At 48.0% G+C, this 21095-nt stretch overlaps 1 protein-coding gene across 1 annotated transcript in view; it reads left to right on the top strand.

Annotated features, from left to right (window-relative positions):
- Positions 1-7273: 7273 nt before the first annotated feature.
- Positions 7274-21095, top strand: part of LOC125954265 (5-hydroxytryptamine receptor-like) — a 56163-nt gene continuing 42341 nt past the window's right edge. The window contains exon 1 of the mRNA XM_049684418.1: positions 7274-8367. Coding sequence (XP_049540375.1) covers positions 7449-8367 — 919 coding nt within the window. The 5' untranslated portion in view covers positions 7274-7448. The remainder of the gene's footprint in view (positions 8368-21095) is intronic.

The following is a 21095-nucleotide window of genomic DNA, read 5'->3' as shown; positions in this document are numbered from 1 at the left end:
AAAACCTTCATTTCAATTCCAAAGACATTCAAAGAAGAAAATGAATTCATAAGCGCAATTCACTGAGCAACTGTGTGTAACTGAGCCATGGAAACCCTCTCGAACAAATAACGTTAAACCGGTATAATCCGGGAGCTAACGTAATTGAATGAGGACGAACCAGACATTGAGATGAAACGACGGGAGTTCCGAAGCAACATGAAACTCTGCAATGCACCGGTACTGCTTCACCATCAGTCGGGTTGCGGTGGTAATGTAGAAAGTGCATCTTTATGTTTCTTTACGATCCAGACCCCGCCCCGGTCAATGGTTGACCAAAGTTTTCCATCGTTCCAATCCGGCCCTGACCGCGTCTGCCAGCCTGTGCTTTCTTCATACAAAATGTATGATTCTATTAGAGCTTATCTTGCCTAATCGCGCGAGTTTTGTGACGCTCGGTTTTAGGTTTGTCAGGTTTATGGATGAAGACAGAGATGCTGCTGCTGAGCTTGAGTTTACTCCAACTGAAGGTGTTGGCATTGAATTGGTTGTAATCCAGCTCCGGACGGGTAACGGTAGAGTACAAGCTATACGCTTTACGAAACGATTACGGAGCGAGTAACGATTCTACCGTGGAGATCGAACCCACCAGACGGGAAAGGGACCGTGCCGTGGAGGAGAAAAACCCTGTGGCGATGAGTTGTGGCGGTGTTGTTCTAGAAGCGCACGTGGCCTCGACCATAAAACTCTCTCTTTATGGTGTGGACCGAACCGAGTAAGCTTTGAATCGATGGACCGTTGGGTTGTTGTTTTTTTTTCGGTTTCGATAGAATCGTCTCGCTGCTGGCGTGGTTTGGAGGTGGCTGATGGTGGTTGGAATGTTGTCGGGATTGACAGCAAATGACACTGGTGTAGCTTATGGCGAAGTGAAACTTTGCTTTTAGCACAGTGCTTCAAAGGCAAGCGGAAGATTCTTTATACATTCTATCGTGCTGGTGTGATGGGTTTTTAGAAGTTCGTTACAGATTTTGAGTGTAGCATAATTTGTTGTCGGGTTTTTTGTACCGACTTCTAATGCACTTCTTTCTAGAGAATGTCTTATGTTATTTAAACAGGGTTTATATTTAGAAGCTTCAGTTTAAGCCCATCTTTGAGGAAAGTTTTCGATTTCTGGCAGGAAGTGGATTGACTTATCCTTGTGTCTTTGCGTATAACATTATACGACTCGATTGCATTCTGTATAGTAATCCAATCGCATGTGATTGAATATTCAGCTAGTTCTAACCACCTAAAAATAAGTAAATTTTCTCCAGAATATCTTCAAATTCATCGTCTGTTATTCTTCTGAGCTGGACATTGGCATGTCGTTGAATTCCTGTTGAAAATTGTTGATGAGCTCAAGCATATGTTTCTCTAACATCATGACATCTCAGAGATGGAGTTTACTAGTTATGGAGGAACACATTTTGGAACGACACAATAACGACGAGCGAACCACTTCATTTTCATCACTCCTAATACCACTAACAGCCTAACAGTAATGTGTCGGAAGTAGCATTCTGGTTGAATCACAAATGACACGTTTATCCAAACAAACAATTCTTGGAAATTCATTTCACTCTACCAGAACTAGCCACGGGATTGAATTGACCTATACCAATCAATCATCCGAAAGCCATCTGTCATAGCTTGTCCGTGCGTGTGTGTGTGTGTGTGCCTTCGTAAACATGAGCTTCACACCTGCGTATCGCAACAATATCCTTAAGTAACTTTTTGACCAACTGACGCTCCCTGGCAGATCGATTACACAGCTCACAACCAAGCATCTCACTATCGCCCAACCCCTTCCACCCCACCGACCAAACCGTTCGTAACTAGATCTGTTTACTAAGGGAGCCCAAACCCCGAAATCGGTCACATGTCCATCCGTCAGCCAATGTTTGCGGCCATCTGTCACCTAGAGTCAAGGTTCACGGAAGGGTTTCTGCTTACTCTAGTATTCCCTGATGCTACCGATTGTCCATTTTAAAGCATAGCAATCTTCACCTTAAAGCTCTAGGAACACACAAACACACACACACACAGATTGCCTTACGACGCACAAGTCCAGCGTACACTGATCGAAACCAAGGGACGAGCCTTCGGGACTCGTCTCGAGAATCAACAGCTTCTTCCGTGTAAACCTACCCTTCCCTTCCCTCACTGATCAACGATGTCTGGTACAACAATCAATCATAGGTCTTTCCGGTCCGGTCTACAGCTGGACTTCCGGCCTCACCAACTGTGTGTGTGCTGTGTGCAAGCGTGTGATGGGCATCAACCCGGTACCGGAACCGGTTCAAGGATGCCAGATCCTTGCCGGTCCCAATGGTTTGCACTGTTAAATGTGTTCATTAACAGTGTAAATATTGATCCACACAGGCGTTACCTTCCTCGCCATCTTCCTTCTATATCTTTACTCCTTTCCTGGTAAACTTCCATGGTCCAAGCTGTGCCCGGCCTTTGGTATCGGCTTCTTGTTCTATCCGACAAAGTGCTACCATGTTTACCATATGGAAAACCTTAACACATTCCAACGGGGGGGGCGCTCCCGACTTCGATTGAATTGCGGGTAGACACTAAAGCACACACACACATACACACGAACACCCTGATGCCCTTGCCAAACGTCGGGAGCACGGGCGTGGAAGTAATTGGTGATGATCGAATTCAAATAGATTCAAATTAAAAGCAAACACAGGAAACTCATTAGAGAACCGGCTCCAATCCCGGGAGGAGAGGACGCGAACCCCCATTTGGACGATGCCAGTGTGTCTAATGCCAGATCCGGTCATTGGGATTCTACTTCGGATAAAGTTCACATGCCACACAGAAAACCACTGACCAACCGACCAACCAACCGACTCCGGTCGATAAGACGATAAGTTTATCTCACGTGGTTCCGTGGCAGTTCTTGCCAGATAGCTTCTGCTGGTAGATGGAGACCGGTATGCTCGGTCTTACATGCCAGCAGCATCCTCCAGGATGCCACCAAACAGGGTTCGGTATAAACTAACAGAGTTTAAAGACTGGCATAAGACCGTTGCGGTATTCCTCTTCGTTCTTCTTCTGAAGGGCGCCCTTGCAAGCGTAGAACTTTTGTAGCAACAGAAATTGAGATTAAGGTTGGTGCTGGAGTGCTGGATGGTGCATCACTTTTGCAATTCAAATGAATTCGATGTAGCCAAAGTAAATGTAATCCAACGTCGGAATCCGGTATCGTACCAGCGACCCCGGTTAGTCGCTAGAGTTATCCAGAGCAGCAAGGAACGATTAGTATCCCGAAACTAAATTAAAACTAGTTCACTGGAGGATACGCGGATCTGTGGAATCGATCTGCGTTCTCTAGTTCGCGGTATAGAAAGCTGTCGGAATGAGTCCGACTGGCTGTCCGGGCTCTGTTGCTGCTTTGCTGGAAGCATTGACTGCAAAGCGAAACGATGTGTCGAGTGCTGCGTGTCCATCAATCTGCTAGCCCGCAGGCCACCAGCTTGCGACACCATCCAGGGGGCCAAAAAAAACGAACCATCAACGATAGACTCCGGCTAAACTGTCATGCTCGGCGTTAGACCGAATTCCGTGGGAAATGTAATTTGTCCAGCGATGTCCCTCCTCGCCACACAGTAGACTAGCTAGATTCTCCGTTTTTCTGCTGGTTGCTCCACGGGGAATAGGCCTTTTTTTCGGTGGCATCAACAACCACCCTCCAGGTAGACGCCTCAGGACTAGCGGCAACCCTGCTGTGTGTCTGATGGAGTCCTCGACCAGTAGCGCACCGTTTGTTGCTTTTGAGCACCGGAATGTTGGCACCGTTCCAGGCCAGAACCGAACCAATGGTGGCGCTCACACACACACACACATACACACGCACAGACAGGCACACATTTTAATGCTCGCAGCATGTTGCGCTGCGTGCTTTAATTAAATTGAAAATTTCCCTACGCTTTTCGCGAAACTAAACGCATCCCCCGCCCCGGGCCCGGGCCCGGTTACCACCATCGGATCCCCCCGCGGGTGATTGCTTTTTCGGAACTTTGTTTTTTATCGTTTGGCCGTTTTGTTTCCTTCCCGCTTCAATGCTTTTTAGCAAACCGTTCCTCTTACCCATTCCCCTATTTTTGATTTGCATACTTTTTTATAGTTTTCATTCGCCCCATTTCACTTCCGCCAACGGTTTGTGCAGTTTGTTGGCCAGTTGTTACCCGGTTGGATTGGGTTTCCAGTCTTTTTTTTTGCTTTAGCATTTCCGCGGACAAAGTGCTTCATCTCCATTCTCAACTCATGCATTCGGTTCGGTGGCTGGTATTTCTTTTCGCCGGGTTTTGGCGTCGTGATTGTTTATTCTTTGCCGTTTTCTGCATACTTGCAGTAGCCTTTTCCGCGCCGCCTTTTTGGGCTCGATGTCGTCAGCAGACGGATCGATGCACGGTACTTTTACGCGTAGAGTGCTGTAGCTGCTGCTGCTGCTGCGTCACCCGGTTGACAGCACGCATAACTTTTTGAAAAATCATAATAAATTCATCACGTCAGCTGCCGAAAGTTGTACGTTCGTTGGCGTGGGTTCCGACGTCAGCCGACGACGACACTGGCAGACAGAGGCAGCCAGTTGGGCTTCGTTGGCAAGGGAAGGACCACAGAGCGTGAGAAAGAGAGAGAGGGTGCACGAGTGTGCGTCGAAGCAAACGTTAGGCCATAGCCAAACACAATGTTAATTGATTTATTTATGCTACTCGCTCCGCCGGGTTTTGCATTCCGATACTGGCTTGCTGTTCATTAGGCGGTAAGTGCCGTCGATAAGCAAAGCAAATCCACGCCAGACGCAGGGTTTTGGAGTTGGGACTACCATTTTCGCTGCAAACATTCGCTTCAGCACGAATCGAAAACAACGAAATGAATATTAACGCGGGGGACGCGACGTAACGGAGAAACAATGGAAAAAACACAGTAATAAATAATGGACTGATGATTGGTTCAATTTGGCTAGATCTAACTGTTATGTTAATAGGCTAGACTTAGGCAATACAATATATACAGGACAATTGTCAACAACTGAAAACAAACAAACAATAGCCTTTTCCCCTGCTAGGGGGAATAAGGCCCAAACGTCAGCGACGCATTAGAATCGATCGATCAATTGCTTTCGCCTTCGACGAAACACATGTAGCCTATACTGATTGCTCGAAACGCCAAGTGCTCCAAGTGAATTTCAGCATGAGTTGAACATCGGCATCAGTATTCCATCGTGATAGTGCCGACCTGACGGTGAACCATTTACCTCCTGCACTCCTGCCTGCAAAAGACACTCACTCGCCTGCCTTACAGGTTCTCCGGTCTTCACACATTACGGTGCATTGAGGCGTAAGAAGTCAGATTCCGGGGACCTGGGCCGACCATTAGGTCGTTCGAGCCAGTATTGTGCACACAACTACACACACACACACAGGCGCACGCATTGGAATCCTTTTTGGTCAGATTAGATTTATATTTGACCCAACCATGGGGCACTCCGGACCTCGGGCATACCGCTTCCCGTGACCTAGGAAAACAAATACCCCATGGAGCAACCCCGGAGCAACGCCAGTGGCCCATGTGATTCCTCGTTTGACTTCCCTTCCATTAGCATAATCGAATCGTGTAGTCCTAATGAGCCTTACTGGCGAGGGAGGGTGAGCTCGTAACTCCTGCGGTTACGTCACGTCAGCGAGCGGCAAAAAGGGATGCGTGCTTTGGAAGGGATTTGTTTCTTCCGTTCTTCTCGACCCGACTCGGACATGCCTTCGAACGCTCTTCGCCACATGACACCATATGGTCGAGCAGAGTCTGCCGGGGAGGACTGATGCTGGCTGTTATGTGTTCGTTCAGATTGGTATTTGGGAATTACTTTCAGTTCCAGGCTTACCGTACCAGCTTACGCCGAAGCTTGTGGGTTGTCTGATGACGAGGGTCCTGGGAGCTCCTCTGTTGGTTGATGTAGATTATCAATTTTCCAATAATTCACTCACACACTTGGCTGTCATCGGCTTGACACCTTGGGCAAGTGTCAATAAACGTTCGACATCATTTGTCATGCAGTGACTACTATAACGCTTCTGAGTTGATTTAGTAGTCACTGACGGTTGTAATGGTGCCGGTGTGATGGAGGCGCTCGACCGGTGATACTCTAATAGTGTCAACGGTATCGATTCATAACACTTCGTAAGCTGTTTGAGTGCCAACAATCAAATTGCATCATAATTTGTCGGTTGCAATCATTGTGCTACTACCGAATTGAACTACAAACACAAACACTCCCAAACACTTTGACATGCGCACACACACATATAGAACGTATTTGTCAAAGAGCAATAGCGAGCTGTAGCTTCCAGATAATTGGCTTCGCTCCAGCATTCGCAAATAACAGCTGATTGTGCTCGCTTACCCCTTAGCCAGCAACAGTAACCACACCAACAATGATGGTGTTCCTCCGCATCCCTTCTTCTTCCCGTGCTGGCGGCCCCACGTCATAGACCAGAGGGCATGGGGCTGCAATTTACAATGGAACATTCAATTACCCTGTGGATGACCGTCTATCGATTGGATCGTGACACCTGCACCCTAACCATTACTATATACCCACGGAGTGAGGCTCAGGGTCTCCGCTGTCGCTGTGTTTCGATATTCGATTAGTTGTTGCGTTCGTGTGCTGCACTGACAAGTTCTAGCATTTGCTGATTGTTCAGTTTCATGACCTAAAATAATAGCACAAAGTTCTGTACTTACTCCTTTATTCTCATGCACTCATTCTCTCCCTCTCTCTCTCTCTCTTTTGCAGTGCATTTATCGTATGAGTGCTCCAAACGGCCATCGATGGATCGAAGGCGTTGACAGCGGCTAATAATCAACGAATCGCTGAAAGTTTATCGGGCAGGTTTGATCGGGCGCACTGATCGACGTATTTGACGGCGCGATGCGCGACGTGATGGTTTATCGAGCGTACCATCATGACAATCGGGGGCGCCATCTCGTTGCAGACCGGCGGTGCCGTCGGAAAGTGATAAAAATGACATAATACAGTAGCGTGTTTGTGTGAGCACGTTTCGCACACAATGAAGTGCAACACAGCAACCACATGTTTGTGATGAGAAGCGTACAGTAGCCATGGTTTCAAGCGAGTGAGTGAAGTGCCACTGACACTGAGACAACCCCAGTACGCAGTGGTGTGGGGTTGTACAGGGGCCCAAGAGGCCCCTCCTGATGTATCAGTGTGTGCGTGTGTGTTTATTGTCCTTCTGTTGCCAACAATTGGATACATTTCGAAGGATTACGATAGGAAACGAATCGAGTGAGTGAAGTGAAGTATAGTGAGTGGGTGAGTGAGTGAGTGAGTGAGTGAGGTTCGGAAAAAAAGTGACAACCGGTGAGCATCGGGCATCGGCGTCAATGCACAAACTATGGCCCTGATGGACGGTAGACACCCAACGAATGAATCATTTGCTTGGACCACCCTGCCCCGGTCACGAAGCACCTCTTCTCCTACTTCGGCGGCCAGTTCCCGTGTAACGTACGGTCTTCCCAGCAGCACCTCTCCCGCTCATAGTAGTAGCAGTAGCACCGGTAGTAGTCCGCTTACCGTCCCTTACAATCTTGCCACGTCGGTCGGTACTGGCCGACCCACCGCGTTTACCTCGTCGTCCCCTCGATCCAGCCTTCAGTCAGTGCCAACTGGCAGCTACTACTCGACCGCACCTCCGCCCAGCGTAGATCGTGCTGCTGACCTGCTCTACAGTGAATCAATTCCGACGACGACGACGACGACAGTGACGAACCGTCCGCTGTCGTTTGCTACCGCAAGTACCCTCACCGATGAAACCGAACCGTCGAGCTTTGCCACGACCGCGAGCGATACCGTGCAGAACCTCACGCAGACGTTCCTCTCCAACTACAGTACGATCACCGTAGACTATGGCGGCACCCGAGAGGATACTAGCGGTGATGGTGGTGGTGGGATGGGGAATAATTCCTCCCCCGGACTGGGAGCATCCTCGCTCATGCCATCTGCCGGTAGCGGGCTGACGGCGAGCGGGATCGGTGGTGGTCTATCGCTTTCCCTTCCCGATCTGCTCGAGGAGGATGAGCTGATGGCACTGTGGAATTGTACCAACTGCTTCTTGCTCAACTATGGTGCCAGTGGTGGCGCCGGTAACAACACAACCAGCCGGTATTACTTCCCCAATGGCACCGGGAGGGATCTGCTGCTACCTGGCGGCGATCTCGATGAGGATGCCATCGCCAGCGAAACGACAATCTATCTGATACGCGTGATCGCGACCGCCATCGTACTGGGAATTGTCATCCTCGCGACCGTCATCGGTAAGTGTAGTGTAGTGTGTGTGTGTGTGTGTGTGTGTGTGTTCGTCGTCCTACCGTCGGAACAGCGATTGGCTGTCGGGATTCATCGATTCGTGTGAATCAATCGAAGCCCCAAAATCCAATGAATCCCGGTACCTTTGATAACGGAAAATCCAATCACCGATGGTGAATTACACTGTTGCCGCCGAAACGGAACGAAACGACACCCCTCGGTTGAAGCGCACTTCAAAAGCCCCTTTCGAGGACCGATTCCTGTTCCATTCCGAGGCCAATTTCCATGCCGAACACCCGGTTCCCAGATTTGAAGAGTCACGTCAGGGCGGGATATCTAATCTTTTTTTTTTTTTTTGATGGACATGAGCTCGCTCCTCGCTTCGTTTGGCTGTCACTGCCTTGAAGTCACCGGATAAATCGTCAATCGTGACAGCTCCGTCTGTCACAATGGATGATGATGATGATGGCGATGGGAGTAGTATATGTGAACGCCATAAAAAACGCGCTCGTTGGCCAAGGCTTCAGCGTAATCGAAAAGCGACAATATTTCCCGGGAACCTCGAGCCTCGAGGACCTTCGCGACCTCTTATGACGGATAAGCTCCCCATTCCTATGTTGCATCGTATTACTACTGTCACACATATTGACAAGGTCGTTGGCAAAGCGTAACTAACGGATGAATGCCTTTTATGTCTCGACGTCATGCAGCTGACGAGCTGCAAGGATGCAGTTTTACGTTTGTGATCTCGCGACAATCGAAAAAAATATCAGCGAACGAGTCCTTGCAGGCTGCAAGCTTAACGGTTTTGTCAAAACTTTAATTTAGATTGACCTTCTTTTGGTCCCTGTGAACTTCATAGAATATGCTACCCAAAATTCATCTCCGAAAGCTTGCTACTTCAATATGATGCCTCATCTCTTCGCATCTTGGTTCTATGGCGCACTCGTCTGCTTGTTTACCTAAACCATCTTCTTGCCTTCAAAATATTCTCCTCTCGTCTTACTCTCCCTTCCACGAGTGACGTTTTACTTCTCATTTGCCATCGCAGACCGCAGATGGCGATACGCATCACGAGTCGGAGCGGACCACGAACCTTCAGCCTTCAGTGTGATGTGATGCGCGCTGTTTAGTGCACCGTGCCGTGCACCAGTAGCTTTCTCGTTATCCTGTTTCAAATCAAATCAACCTCCATACCCATGATATTACAACAATTTGTTAGAGTTCTCCGCTACTCTTTCCCGCCGCTTCGGACAGAATGATGCACTTCTGGCATGGCATGGCATGGTCTCTGTCCTCGCTATGGTCGAGAGAAACAAAAACACATTCCTGACAAGGCCGTGCGCTGGCATGTCAGTCGCGCACACCAGGCACCGCAACGCACATATGTAGCAAGGCTGATACCACCACCATCAGTATCCAGCAACACAGCAGTACGTTCACGCGAGGCTGATTGGGGCTCTTATCGTGATTGTTATTTCATGATGTAGTGGTGAGCTGCACATGACAGCACCGCAGGTGAATGCTAATAACGCGTACGTTGGGCCCTGCGCCCCGGGTCCTTATTCGCCTGCGTCCTTTTCTGCTGCTCCCCTCCGCCGGCAGATGATGGAACGAACGAATTTACGTAAATTTGCAACTCGGGGTTTTCGTTTCGTTCAAGAGGCCATTCAGCCCCTGGCTGCGGTGGCTGCTGATCGGTTCGCAACGATCATAGCTGCGACTTCATCCTTCTACGTACGTACGTACGTCACGGAGCTTTGGTGATCTGTTTGGCAAACAAACGCCGGAAGCATCCATCACGTCAAACACCAAATGCTGTGGGTAAACCAACAACGACCGTTCTCTTCCTTCTCAGGGTTGGCCAACGATTCCTCCAGCAATCGTCCCTGCCCTCCGCACCCGGAAAGGCTACAGCTCGCTCATCTTCATGCTCGACATATTGCATACCTTGCAGGCGCTCGCAGCGTTTGTTTTAGGCTTTCGTCATGCGTTCTCGCTCTCTCTGTCGTTCTACTCATAAACCTGGTATCGAAGAGTGCCCGGAAGGATCAGCAATGGCCTGGAGAGGGAAAGGAGGCTCTCTCTCTCTCTCCCTCTCCCGGAGAAAATGTTTTCTTTTACCTGGCCACCCAAGGGAACGAACTTTATCGATACTTTATGTGTGGCGCTTTCCGGCACCAGGGTATCGTTGGTAGTCCTTCCCTTGCCCCCCCAGGGGAGTGGTGGAATACAAACAGTCTCACTTGTTCTTTTCGCCGGCCCTAAGCCGAATCCTGCCGGATGGATTGTGGAACGAGATGACGAGAAGGGTCAATGATCTCACCGTTGCGGTTACTTATCGAAGCGTCGGCTTTTCGGCGAGGATTCTTTGCTCACTTATCAGCCCCTTTCTTTGGGCTGCTTTATGAAGCATAAAATCATGAAAATCATGCTCATCCTGCAGCAGTAGCAGCAGCATTAGGTCGAATATTTCTCGCATTATTGATCATAAATCAATAACCCCCCTCCCGTGGGGGGAAGTAAATTAAAAACTTTGGCCAAAGACTTTGCCTTCACTCGGCGCTGGCGTTCTCATCCGGTCGTCGCTCGACGATTAATGAGCGCACTACATAAACCCGGGCACTTTATCAGCGTCGTGCGGCAGATCTGGCGGTTGCCAGATTTTTGGCACGAGGCCTCCAGGCTCGGCTCCCGCTCGTCATGCCAAGTTAACAAAACATGCAAATTAATGCCCGCGCCAGCCTGGTTGCCAGCCTACCGAAACCGGTTCGCTTTGGCGGCGGTTTTTGACGTCGTCCTGCGGGGGGGTGGGACGTTCAGTAGTCGCAAGACGCCGGGAACGGTCGCCTCAATTATGCTGCAAAATTAAATTACTTTCGCCGCCTTTCGCTGCCAGCTGCCACCATCGCCTCCGCCACTTTCGGTTGATCGGTTTCGGTACGGGCGGATGTGGAGACGGTGGAGTCGCATCCACCTCAACCAATGTGGCCTTCGCGTGCGCTTGGTTTTTGGGAAATAGCGTGGGGAAGGGGGAAACAAACCATGAACGAAGTTCGTGAAGCGTCTTCGCCAAACCGATGGGCGGCTAATTTGAAACGGTGTTCATTGAAGGCGCTACCAAGACTGCGAGCTTACCAGCGATGGCTGTCAGTCGTCTTTCGGGTTTGTCTTACAATCTGCGGTGTATGGGAGAAGGGCGTCTGGATTCTGGAAGAAGCGTAGCACACGCACGCACGCACGCACACAAACACACACCCGTAGCTTGTACTGACGATTTATGATGTCTCGGTATGATTTACGCGTTCGCGATTTCGATGAAGCTTTCGATGCTTTCTGCTACGTGCCGCAACATTTCTTGATAAACGACTCGCGAATGGCACCCAACGCAGCGCAACGCAACGCAACGACGAATCGAGATCTAACGAGCTGATATTGTGCGACGCGAAAGTCGAACCAACATCACAACACCGCCGTGTGTAGCGGTCAATATATTGAGGAGCTCTTCTCCAGCTTCAGCTTCAGGTTCCGGATATTCTCAATCGTGAAACCGATTCTGCCACCGGCCGGCCGTCGTTACTATGATAGATGATACTAATAATCGTAAAGCGCCAGTCGTGGGTCAACCGTTGGTACATATATATTCGCATCGATCGCATTATTTATTGACACCGGCACCGCACCCTCGAACCTCCCCAACGACGGGACGAAATCCAGGTCATGCCAGTTGCGGTGGAAATGGTGGAAAATACGTTTTTCATTAAGAGAGCAAGCTCGTTTGACGCCAACCATACGTTATAAAACTCCCCAAACGGTCTCTACTTTGGATGCCAAAGGAAAGGTCACGACATCGACGACATGCTCGGCGTCCCTGAGATGAGATGAGGATTTGAATGTAGCGAAAATGGTTCGCGAGTGGGGGCATTCCACGTAAAATGGTTACGCAAATGCTCGTGTTATGCTCGTGTAAATATTGCCACGATTCACGTCAGCATCGCCCCGGCACTTATCGGAAACGATTCGCTTTGATTTCGCAATTCGATCTAATAGCTTATTCAGGGATTGGCTGTTTAAACACTTTGCAACATTCAGCAGCATTCCGGTGCGAACCGTTTTCGGGGAAATGGGGGAAAGCGTCTGTCTGCGGCTGTTGGGATTCAATTAATTCCCGCACGTGCATGTCCTGGTGGGGAGTGTATTTGCAATGCAATTGATGCAAAATACATCAATCCGAGGTGGCTGTTGTTTGAGGGCTTGTTACATCGCGGAATGTACCTTGAAGTGTTGCCATGTGCTTCGCATGAAATGATAAGGTTTTCCCAGGTTCTGAGTGGTTCTACGGTGAGGGTAATATCGCTTTGTGGTGTTTTGTTGCGACGGATTGTTCTGGTATTTAAACTAAAGCATGGAACAGTTAATATTTGGCCGCTTATTTTAAATCATTGTGATTTAATCAAAAGTCATCGCCGATGGAACGCGAAAAAAAATCTACATACTTACTACTAATACTCGATTTGGTTGGAGAAAAAAACGCGAATGTCTAGAAAATTTTGAAATGCCCGTAAGAGTTGAGATGAGATTTGACATTTTTGCGACAAATCAAATGTTTCCACCATTAGGGCTTTCGAATTTTTGGCAAAAAAAATGAATAATGTTGTTCTTCATTTGTCGACCAATGATCCTGTGTAAGTTTGGCATGATTTACGTGGCTGTTCTTGCCGAAGGTATGGCGTTAATGTTTTGTATTCAAATAGATCGATTTCATAGGTTAAACTATCAATCCAACAAAAATGTCTGGATTTTCGTTCCATCGATTTCTATTGGACAATTAGCAAAAGGATACTTAAAAATTATATCAAAAATGTATAAAACCCTTCTAATATGAAGGTGACGTGCAACAAGAGTCCAAATGATGTGACCTACTGTACTGTGCAAAAAAATTTGGGTGATGTCAAAGTAAAAGTTGAAAAAATGGTGTAAAAAGTTAAGGAATAATTTTCCCCTATATTGTATAGCAATAAAAAAACCTACAAAATGACGCCTTTTTTATCTTTATACGTCAGTTTTTGGCTGAGATAGGGCCTATTCTGTGCGGTAAAATAAAAACTGTTCCATGCTTTATCGCATGCAAACTTTAAACTAATGTTTTCTTTCAGCACACGGTACACTAGTACCATACACTTTTATTGCTTTAATGTTATTTTGTACTCTTTTGAAGTGTCCAGAAGTCCAGTACTTAAAAAAATGTTTCTTTTTTTCTTTTAATACCTTAGAAGCAATGGAAAAGCTACTTAATTTCAATACTACTTTTCGATGTGTTACCTTTAAAAAAATCAGTTTTTTCCTTTACATCATTTCGCTACCCATTCGAGCATCCGGTCAAATGACTTGGTCACAATATTTATAAGCAAAATTGAACTTTTTACTGCCCGGGGTCAGTTGATTTCTATCAAGTGATTTATAGCTTCCATGTCACTAAAAAAAACATCTCCCACAAGAATAGCATTCGAAATTGAATCGAATTCGTGTATTACAAAACATACAAAAAACAAACTCTCAAATAAACAACGGAGCACCGGTACTCCTTGGTGGTCTTGCCACTGGCACCACGAAATAGACTCTGCGGTTTTTGCCGGTCAACCGCCAGCTCGGTTGACATGCGAGTAAAACCACAATCATCGTTGTTTTGGCATTTGTGCGCATTAAATGGTTTGGAAAATTACCTTCTGCAACCACAGCAAACGAACCAAACAAAAAAAAACACACACACACACATACAAAAACATGAACAACACAACGCACCGGACCAACTGGATCGTCCAGCCACTAGATTCCGAGCCGAGTTTCCGAGAGAGTGCGACGCTTCTTCCTTTCCTTTGTTACGCTTTTCCTTCCCCTAATTTCGTCCGCTCCACAGAGGCAACGGTGGCGTTCCATCATCGTTCCGCTGCAGCTCAATTTTCGGGCCAACGCGTCATTGCATACCAGTGCGCGCCAGGTAGTAGGGACAAGGTACCAGGTACTAGGTAGGTAGTCAGGTGCAGCCAAACCACTTACCATGATTGCGCCTTTTCCGGTGCGCCTCGGAACCGGCTGCAATCACTCAATCACTTCTGCGGACATTCTGCTCGGCTGCGGCTCGTCCTGTGTGAGTAACATGGATGCCAGTTTGTCCCCTCCTCCCCATCGGATGCTACCGCCATCTATCCAAAATCGGTTTGCCACCTTCTCGGGGGGGAAACCGGAAATGGTTTGCGTCTTTTATAGAGATTGATTACGTGCCATGCAAGGGGATGATGGGGAAGGGGAGGGAGGGACCTTGGTTTGCAAAATCATGTCGACGGAAAAGCTCGACAAGGGCACACGGCATGGCCTCGCATTACCACCAAACGCACACATACATACCCAGTTTGATGGATTATAAATAAATAAAGCATCAAAAGCAATGGTCCGTTCGGTGGAATAGGATTGATGACGAGGTCATGGAGGCGCATGGTCTTTTTCAACGTTCAAGCTTGGGGCTTGGGGGGTTACCGGACGCTAAGCGTGAAAGATAAATCGTGATACGCGCTCTCGCTATAGTGACTGGCCGGCCGGCTAGTGCGACAGGTGTCACATTTATGCAGAACATGGGCCTCAGCGCCCTGCTATATACATCTTGATCATCATTAACTCACCACCACCTCCCGTGGGGGTGCGTTGTGTGGTCAAAGCGACTCGGATGCTTCCTGTCCAACCGGTTGCGGTATCCGGCACCAAGCCAGCAAAGGAAGAGCACGTGATCGCGGGCGCACGTGCGTGTGTGTGTGTGTGATGTGGCGTAAAAGTTATGCTCAACCCTCCAACCCAACCGTACCGTCGGTTCCAGAGACGTCCTGTGCCGATAAGCGGACTTCATCAAACTAACTGTCACCTGGGGGATAATAAATTACGCCTCTCACCGATGGCTCTCTCCGGTGTTTGTGTTTGTGTGTGTGTGTGTGAGTGGCTTGCTGTCCTGTCAATGCTGCTGTCCGGCTCCGATAAACCTTTTGTTTCGAGCTTTTCACACTGCGTCCCTTTTTGTTGACCGTTTTTTCAACGGGAACACACACACACACTCACAGCGGCCGCCTCCGCCTGGTCGACCCTTTTGATGCTTACTTTGTCCTTCGTGCCGCACAGAGATCGAGGGCGCTATCTGTTGCGCTGCAGTCCACGGTGAGCGCCTGTTCGATCGGTGTATCCTCTCCCCGCGGTGGCCCGGATATCTCGCCAGATTATCACCACAGTGGTGATGGTGGTGGCTTATTTATGCAAAATTATGGTACGAAAGGTGTCCGCATAGCATGGAACCGAAGAATGATTGATTTCAGTTCAGGAAAGTAAAAGATTCTTTTCATCAAGCAAGGTTTTGGTGGCGGTTTTTTTAAAGGAAAGATAGGAGTACGGGAAAGGTAGTGGTGTGCCAAATTTACTTACTGTGGAACAGACTTCGAGGTAACTACGAAATGAAGGGTTTTTTTAACACCATAAGTTTGCTAGATCGATCAGCGGTATTTGACAGTAATGAAGACTGCTCGAATTTGCTCGAATTGAGGGTGCTTCCTGGACAAACAACACAAGTGTGGAAAGTGCGCCATGAAAGTAGGAGGAAAATGCACTTCAAAAGTAAACCATAAATGTAGGAAAAAGTGTACTTTTGTCCAACTTTATCTAGCGACAGGCAGTATGGCATGTCGGAAAAACATCCTCCAATCGGTTTCAATCCAACCCGTTACGTTTCTGGTACTGTTCTCAAAGGGTTTGTTTTGAGAAGCAGAAAACAATACCACAATAATTGTAGTTTTGTAACATTTTATGTATTTTAACTTCATATGTATCACTTTTATAACAACACTGAATCACATTTGGGTTACAGGAAAGTGCTGAACAGCTTGGAAAAGAGCATTTAGCGGCATCTTCTGCTCGCCAAGAACCTACCTTCACCATACATACAGCCAGGTCGTTCTTTGCTGACGAAATGTTCGCCATCCTCCAAAGGCAAAGGTCCATCCTCGGCTCCCATTGCACTGAAAACAACGAGGAAAATGATGAATTTTTTAATGAATAAATTTACCTTTTTTCGCTGGAGCAACTTACCGAAGTACATGCGCGATACCACTTTGACAGATCGACTGTGCTGCTCGTATTGAACGCCATTCCTCCCGAGAATATCGTGATTTCTTCCCAACTACGCCATGAACGTTTCAAACGTCCACATGAGAAGATGTCAAGCAATTGACAAACACATACGCGGTTTATGATCTACCATGACGATGGAATTTTTGTAGGTCACGTACCGCCCTGGAGTCACCTTGAAAGTGCCCAAAATTGCTCCTCTTACACACAGAGGGACGTAATAATTCAAAATATAATATATGAACACTGTTCACCAGCATTATCTCCTCATCCGTCGCAAAACATACGGATTGGGATCTCTGCTAGATCATCAAAACAACTCCCTGTTTCTCTCTCTATCTCTCTTTACCGCTCTCAAACCGGGCTTTGACGCACTTCGTTCCACGCTGCGACGGCGGCTCCCTAGATAAGAAATCAATTTCCACCCAATTCCCCTACCACCGTTTGTATGGGCAACATTTTGGGGGGGGGGGGGGGGGTGGGGGCACCACCCCAAACCACACACAAAACTAGCGAAACCCGTCGGCTAGACACAGACACACGCTTTTACGACCAAAACAAGCTTCCAACTTTTGCTTCCATTTCCAGAGACAAATATGATTTTCGCTTGTTTTTCGTACCTCCTTGGGCACCATGCGTGTGTCTGTGTGTCTGTGTGGGTGTAATTCCGACCCACACGCCCTGACAAATGATGAAGGGCAGAAGAGGGGTGGCTGAAACAATAGCTGTGCCGGAGAGTGTCCGCCCGGTTACTATAGGCACTTCATTCCATTAGACACTTTTATGGAATCGGTTTTCATTCGAGCTGACGCACGTACTATCCGGTCAGTCCCAGGACACGGAGGGAGAGTGGAAGGGTGAGTGGAAGGGTGAGTGGAGGGAAACATGATTTTTCTTCGAATAAATCCCCTTCATCCTTCCCCTTCCCCCGTCTGGCTCGTCATCGATCCAGGGCGTACGTCATGATGTGCCGTGGCCACAAATCAGGAAATAGGCCCCGAAAACAAACGACCGCAGACATTTATAATGGATCTGGCCTTGCAGGACTCATCGTTATTTCGATTGGATTTGATGGCTTCCTTCACACACACAAATACGCAGACAGACAGACAGACAGACAGACAGACGTCAAAGAGCAGTCCGATATATCGTGTTAGTGGGCCACAAGTGAATATTACCTCGTCTTATCGACGCCCTTACGACGCAGTTAGTTGGTTTGACTCTGTGAACTAAAGGATGGCCTCAAGGCCTATTCGTTCCATTTCTGTTTTACGGTTCAACAAGGTGCCGGTAGCTTCCGGTCCCCTTTTTTTCCGAGAGGACCCTCACTCGCTGAAAAGGAAGAACTACAATAGACTAAAACCATCGAACCGGAATGGAGCGCTTAATTAAATTGTTGTTCTCCACCTTCGTCGTCGATCGGCTTCGTCGGCGCCGTTTGATTGTTGGCGGGAAAGGCAACAAACTTGGTGAAGGTAGAATTGAATTACAGCCCCTAGCCGGGGGCTATTTTTGGGCCAAAAAGTGTCCGCAAGTCTTGGCCGCTACGGTCTTTTCACGGGACAAACACACACACAAAACCCACGATGGTTGAAGAGTATTTTTGTTGCGGCGGAGAAGAACCGGAAACGCGTGGCCCGCTAGTAACAAAAGGGCGTACGAGCGGTGGCCGTTTTTGTCAAAGGCGCGTGTCACTGCGTCTTCGGGGGCCCGTGACTCGGAATCACGGGACTGCATCCCGTTCCGTTTCCCGGCGCCTTTCGAATGGCTCGGGGCCACATCTATCTAGTTTTAGGCGCGCCTATGTTCATCTTTTCCAATTATAACTTCGTTCAACTTGCCGTTTTTGCCGACCTTCCTCCCTTTTGCTGAGGATAAATGAGTCCTCGCAAGTTCCGTGGAGGGCCGACTACGGCACGGCCAGTGACGCCCCGGGTCGTCGCGGCTCACGAAGGCGGCCGCAGATCCCCGTGATGTTCCTCCCGTGGCCTTACCTGGTGATGACGTTGATCAGTCCGCGCTGTTGTTTTTTTGTTTTGTTTCGACGGTTTGGTCCGTGCGTCACCAAGAAAGGGTTCTTTCGTGTCCTTTTTTCACCACCGCGCGGGGTAGAAGGCAAGGGTTCGTTCCAAAATTAAACTAATTATTAATACTTTCCCGACCAGATTCTTGGTGACCCGTTATCTGGTGTGGTTCTTATTGTTCTTGGCCCTCCTGTTCTGTCCTGTCGCGGACCTTCTTTCGGGTGTTGCGGTCGCCGGCGGAGGGAAAATATAACGGCCAGGTAATGATTTCCACGCTGTCGCCTTTGGTTTTCGGGTAGCGCTTTGATTTCCACCGCGCCATGCTCGGTGGCGATCGTTTTTTTTGACGCTGGTGAGAGCATATTAATTACATGCTTTTCCGTCCACTGTATGGAATGTTGGGACCTGCCGGGTCCGGCTGGATTGACGCACTTTTTTGTTGTTGTTGTTATATTTGGTTTGCCCTTCCCCTTTTGGGTTTCGGTTATTACTTTCCACTTCAGTGGTTGCCTTTATTGAATAACGAGATCATTAATATGCGGACCAACCCCGCGACGAGCCGCGACCGCGATGGTGTAAACACAAAGGGGTTTGACCGCACGGGATGGATCGGGAACGAAATCTGTGAAAGAAAGGATTCTTGGAATTGTGTTCAATATTTCGAAAACCCTTCCGCGAACCCTATGTTGGTTTTTTTTTTGTTCGAAATGCTTCCCGCGGTTTTGAGGTGTGAATGAGTCGAACCGAAAAGGTCGATTGCATACTTGGTGGAAAAGAAAATTTGATAGAAACTTCCCTCTACCTGGTTGACATGTCAAATGAGTACTGACAGCGTTCAAGTTCAAGTGCATATTTGCTTTTAGTATTGATTCCAACTTGCGGAACTAAATGGTAACGAATGAAATTCCTGGGAGCAATGTCAAAAGGTCAATTCTCGAGTTATGATTTCAATTCAATTTACTCTACAAATCGTTCCAGTCGTCGTCCAGCCTCCGTGGAGATAGGTCGAGTTCGGATCCCGATCTAACAAGCGACGAATATTACCAAAAGTGAAAGCAAACGAAACGCGCGTCCTCCAAGTATGGGGGCTCGCAGCAAACCAAAGCCTCGCAGAGGACGAGGCGTAACAATCCCGTTAGACGAGTACCAGCGACTCGTGAAAAGTGATACAAAAGCCAGTGGAGACATCACATCTGAAAACCCATTCGATCTCCTTAGTGACGAGGAATCGATGGAGGTCATCACCCCCGCACCTGCAACGGCCGGTGTGCCTAATTCCCGAACGGCCATTCGGGCCGAAGCGACGGCAAAATCGTCGCACATCCCGCCGTTTGTGGTGACAGGTACGACAGTCGCCGCTTTACACAAAGTCATAGTGCAAGCGGGGGTAGTCAACTACACCACAAATAACACAAGAAAAGGCATCATCGTATCGGTGGTCAACGTAGCCGACTACAGGGCCCTTCGTGGCAAATTCAGAGAAAGCAATGTGGCGTTCTACACTCATCAACTGCCAGAAGACCGAACAACCAAAATTGTCCTATTTGGGCTGCCTGAGATGGAGCCAAAAGATATCGAAGAAGCGCTACGCGAAAAAAATATCGTACCAGCGGCTATTAAAACAATGAATATCCGCAACAAAAAGTACGAGGAGCAGGCAATGTACCTGCTACACTTCTCAGCAGGTACAATTAGCCTAGCCGAACTGCGTAATGTGCGCGCAGTAAACCACCACCGGGTTTACTTTGAATATTACAACTCAAAGAAAAATCCAATGCAGTGCCGTAACTGCCAAAAATACGGGCATGGCAGCGCAAATTGCTACCGGCAATCGGTGTGTGTAAAGTGCGCTGACACTCACAAATCCCAGGAATGCCCACTTACACAGGCATCACTAAATCCGGACAAGAAGCTCTCTCCCAATAAGTTAAAATGCGCGAACTGCGGAGAACACCACACGGCCAATTATTCCGGCTGCAAGGCTCGACCCACACCAAAGACTCCAGCACAACCACGGCCAAAGCCCTTCACCTATAATAGCCAGCGATTCCCTGCACTACACCAACACCAGTTTCCAGAGCAAACGCAAAGACCGATGCAACCGGACTTTGCAAGTCTATTCAAAGATCACAGGAGAGTTCCTCCGCAGTGTGATATGTTCAACGACCAAGAAATAGGGCAGATCATCGAAGATGTTTTCGCCGGCATGAGAGCAGTCAGCTCTAAGAAAGATCTCATCACCTTGGTGATAAAGGTAACAGCAAAATACTGCTTTAATAATGTATAAACCAACAAATCTTAGATGCCTTACATGGAATGCAAACGGCATTCTCGATAAGAAGGAGGAATTTTTTCAATTTTTAGTTAAAAATCTAATTGATGTTGCCACGATAAGCGAAACCTTCCTTAAACCAAGCATGAGATTATCTCATCCAAAATATAATATTTATAGACTTGATAGGCTAGATAAGATAAAAGGCGGGGTAGCTGTAGTAATAGGTAAGCATATAAAGCACCAGGAAGTTAGATCGCGAAACTTAAAGTGTATCGAG

Source organism: Anopheles darlingi, chromosome 3 (genome assembly GCF_943734745.1).
Source record: "Anopheles darlingi chromosome 3, idAnoDarlMG_H_01, whole genome shotgun sequence".
NCBI classification, from domain to species: Eukaryota; Metazoa; Arthropoda; class Insecta; order Diptera; family Culicidae; genus Anopheles; species Anopheles darlingi.
The sequence above is the reverse complement of the archived record's forward strand: the minus strand, read 5'-3'. Positions and strand labels throughout refer to the sequence as shown.